The sequence below is a fragment of the Apium graveolens genome, unplaced genomic scaffold, assembly GCF_009905375.1.
Source record: "Apium graveolens cultivar Ventura unplaced genomic scaffold, ASM990537v1 ctg2690, whole genome shotgun sequence".
NCBI lineage: Eukaryota > Viridiplantae > Streptophyta > Magnoliopsida > Apiales > Apiaceae > Apium > Apium graveolens.
The window spans coordinates 4,647-7,566 of record NW_027417768.1 but is presented as its reverse complement, the minus strand read 5'-3'; the positions used below and the strand labels follow the sequence as shown (position 1 = coordinate 7,566).

The 2,920-nt window shown below is 35.3% G+C and overlaps 1 protein-coding gene across 1 annotated transcript; it reads left to right on the top strand.

Moving 5' to 3' along the window:
* Positions 1 to 315: 315 nt before the first annotated feature.
* Positions 316 to 2,585, top strand: LOC141700672 (uncharacterized). Its single transcript, XM_074504381.1, has 6 exons — positions 316 to 566; positions 677 to 835; positions 1,560 to 1,652; positions 1,755 to 1,880; positions 1,961 to 2,059; positions 2,284 to 2,585. Exons 1-6 carry the CDS (start codon positions 452 to 454, stop codon positions 2,352 to 2,354), a joined length of 663 nt encoding a protein of 220 aa, XP_074360482.1. The 5' UTR covers positions 316 to 451; the 3' UTR covers positions 2,355 to 2,585.
* The last annotated feature ends 335 nt before the right edge of the window (positions 2,586 to 2,920 follow it).

Sequence of the window (2,920 nt, the reverse complement as noted above, 5' to 3'; positions counted from 1 at the left end):
TAATATGTGTGTCATAAATTAATTAATCAATCACCTAATGCTATTCAATGCTAATGAGCACAGTTTAGCCAGACCCATATAACCTCCTAGACGGCTTATTACAAAAAAGAAGCTGAAAAAGAAGGCCTGAAAATGCCAAAGAGACATTAAATAGGGACGGTAGGAAAGCTACTACACTAGAAAATCTGGTAAAAAAAAATAATCTCCGGGCGTCCAAAAAAGGTGTCATTAATATTTAGCAACTCCTAACCATATTATTATGTTTACACACATAAAGTCTTGTACATTTGCCCCCAAAAAATAAATAAATTATAAAGTCTTGTAAATAAGTCGACGAGATCCTATATGTCATAAAATCGATTTTCATAACTATACTTATAAGCATAGAACAAATCAAAGACATTGTTTGTTGTCCTCTTCTTCCACAGCAACTGACTGCTGATTTGTAGCAATGGCATATACTACATGTTTTATTTCTGTAGCTATACTCTTTCTTTTTCTGCAAACTTGTTGGTGTGACACAAATGATGGCTTCAATCTGGCTCCTCTTTTCTCTCCTATTTTTGGTACGTATTTGTTTATACTACTACTCAATGAGTTGTTCTATTTTGTGATGGTTTTGCTTTAATTTGTGTGTGTTTGATTCTTGTGTGTTTATTGTGATGATCATATGCAGATAGTGTTTGCAAGGAAGTAGAATGTGGGAAAGGCAGTTGCAAACCATCTAAAAATAGCACTTTCTTTTTTCAATGCGACTGTGATCCTGGTTGGAAGCAATCTCTCTCTGACGACGACGATGATGACTTCAAGTTTCTCCCTTGTATCATCCCCAATTGTAAATCTCTCTCTCTCTCCCTCTCACTCTCTCTCTCTCTCTCATATAAGCCTTCTTCTGTTTTCATTGCCACGTTGTTGGTAATTTATGTTTGCATTGGCCTATTTATGTTTACAAAGTTTACATATATTTTATACTCGTTTTCAATCATAGACTATAGATACATGAGTCTCATTGTTTAGTGGAGTAAGTATATGACATCTTAAGAAGTAGTTTCTCATGAGTATTAGGTAGCAAGTAGTTAGCTAATTTTGTAAAATTTGTTTTGGATCATACTGGCTAGTGATAACGACACTAATGTTCTGTTAAACTAATGTGAACAAGTGTTGTTAAAATTACTCCATCTTCATAGTATGTCCTTCAAATAGATTAAGTTCTTTAAAACAGGTCAAATAATACCAAACTCACAAGCAAAGCAAAGTGAGTCAGATCATATGATTTCTGCAAGTTCTGAAATAAATACGTAGGGATCCTTAATTTTTCATTTCATTTTAGATCAAAACTCGTTTGACGGTGATTATTTAGGTATTTTGGTCCTACTGGAAATTTTTGAAAAGAATGGTTATGATACAATCATTTGCTGGAGTCCAAGTCTTGTACTGTTGTATCCAGGAATGTCTTGTACTGTTGTAGCCAGGAACTGATTAAGTTTCAGTGTGTGAACTCTTTATTACCAATTGATTGTGCTGTTATCTTGATGCTGATATTATCTGGTGATAATCAGGTAGCTTGGACTTTTCATGCACAAACACAAAAGCCCCTGCTTCCGCGCCTGTTGGTGATAAAGTCAAACCAACAAATACATCAATTTTTGATCGTAATAAACCTCATTCATCTGTGGATAATTTTCTCTTGTTTGTTTCCTAATTCGTATACTTCAATTTAAGCATTTCCGGACCGTGATTCTGCTCCATTGTAGCTTGTAGTTGGGCCGACTGTGGAAGCGGAAAATGTAACAAGACATCCCAATTCACATATGCGTGCCAGTGTGAAGAAAATTACTATAATCTGCTCAATACCACTTCTCTGCCATGCTTGAGCGATTGTAAGAAACCAGACATATTCGACATTTTTCGTGCAGTTTTTTATTCAGTGTGATTTTGATGATTCTATATATTGTATAAGGTGCACTTGGAACGGACTGTTCAAATCTTGGGATTTCAATATTGAAACCACCAGCATCTTCTCCACCCCCGACTTTGTCTGATAAAAGTTCTAATCAAGGTGCAGTATATCATAACTGCAATGTCTTTCTGGTTCTGCTTTCACTTTTTACTCTTCATCTTAGCATTAACAACAAACAAAATTATGTAATCTCTATCTAGTTAGGCCAGCACAAATTAGATGTATACATATAGGTAAGTATAGATCATTGAGATGTTTTCGTTTCAATAGACCTTTTTAGCCGATAAAAAGAGGCTTCAATTTGTCCTTTCCTATATTTGCAGCTTCTGCAATTCCAGGAGGGATCTTGAAATGGTTGGCAATGGTGGTCATGTTGTTGGTGTCGCTTACTTGAGTAATAGATAGTTGAAGCAACAGAGAAGTTTGGAGGATTGATATATTTTATGTTGCTCGATTTTGGTAGATAGCGTTGCTATTGTTAGGTGATTTTGTGTGAGCCTATGGAATAGTATAAATTCAGCTACAGCCAGGAGGCCGTAGGTGATATAATAGTCAGTAAGCATTTTGTAATAGTTTGGACATTACTGCACTACGAATTTACAATATAGTTTGACGTTTAAGAATCCGTGACCTTTTTTGATTTGTTTTTATGACTTGTAAATCAGCAAAAAGTTGAGCATTATTAGTCTAGTAGAAGTGTAGAAACTTAATATTTGGAAAACCAGTTGAAAGATGACAATGTGGAAGCTCATGAGGGAGCAATAAACGGGCAGAAGAAACCGGCTAAGGAATAATGCAACTGCAGATTCTGGGCCTATTACATAAATATTTGGAAAACCGGTTGGAAGATGACAATCTAGATTAACCAAGATTCAGCTTCGACGGCTAAAAACTCCTTTGTTAATAGCACTAGAATTGGCAAGATTCAAATCAGGATTGTCAAACTTGGATAACAATTCA

Excerpts from the sequence above, each read along its gene's own strand:
- LOC141700672 (XM_074504381.1), top strand. The coding sequence starts at position 452 with ATGGCATATACTACATGTTTTATTTCTGTAGCTATACTCTTTCTTTTT. Across the intron at positions 567-676 it reads TCTTTTCTCTCCTATTTTTG|ATAGTGTTTGCAAGGAAGTA; the intron begins GTACGTATTTGT and ends GATCATATGCAG. Across the intron at positions 1,881-1,960 it reads TCTGCCATGCTTGAGCGATT|GTGCACTTGGAACGGACTGT; the intron begins GTAAGAAACCAG and ends ATATTGTATAAG.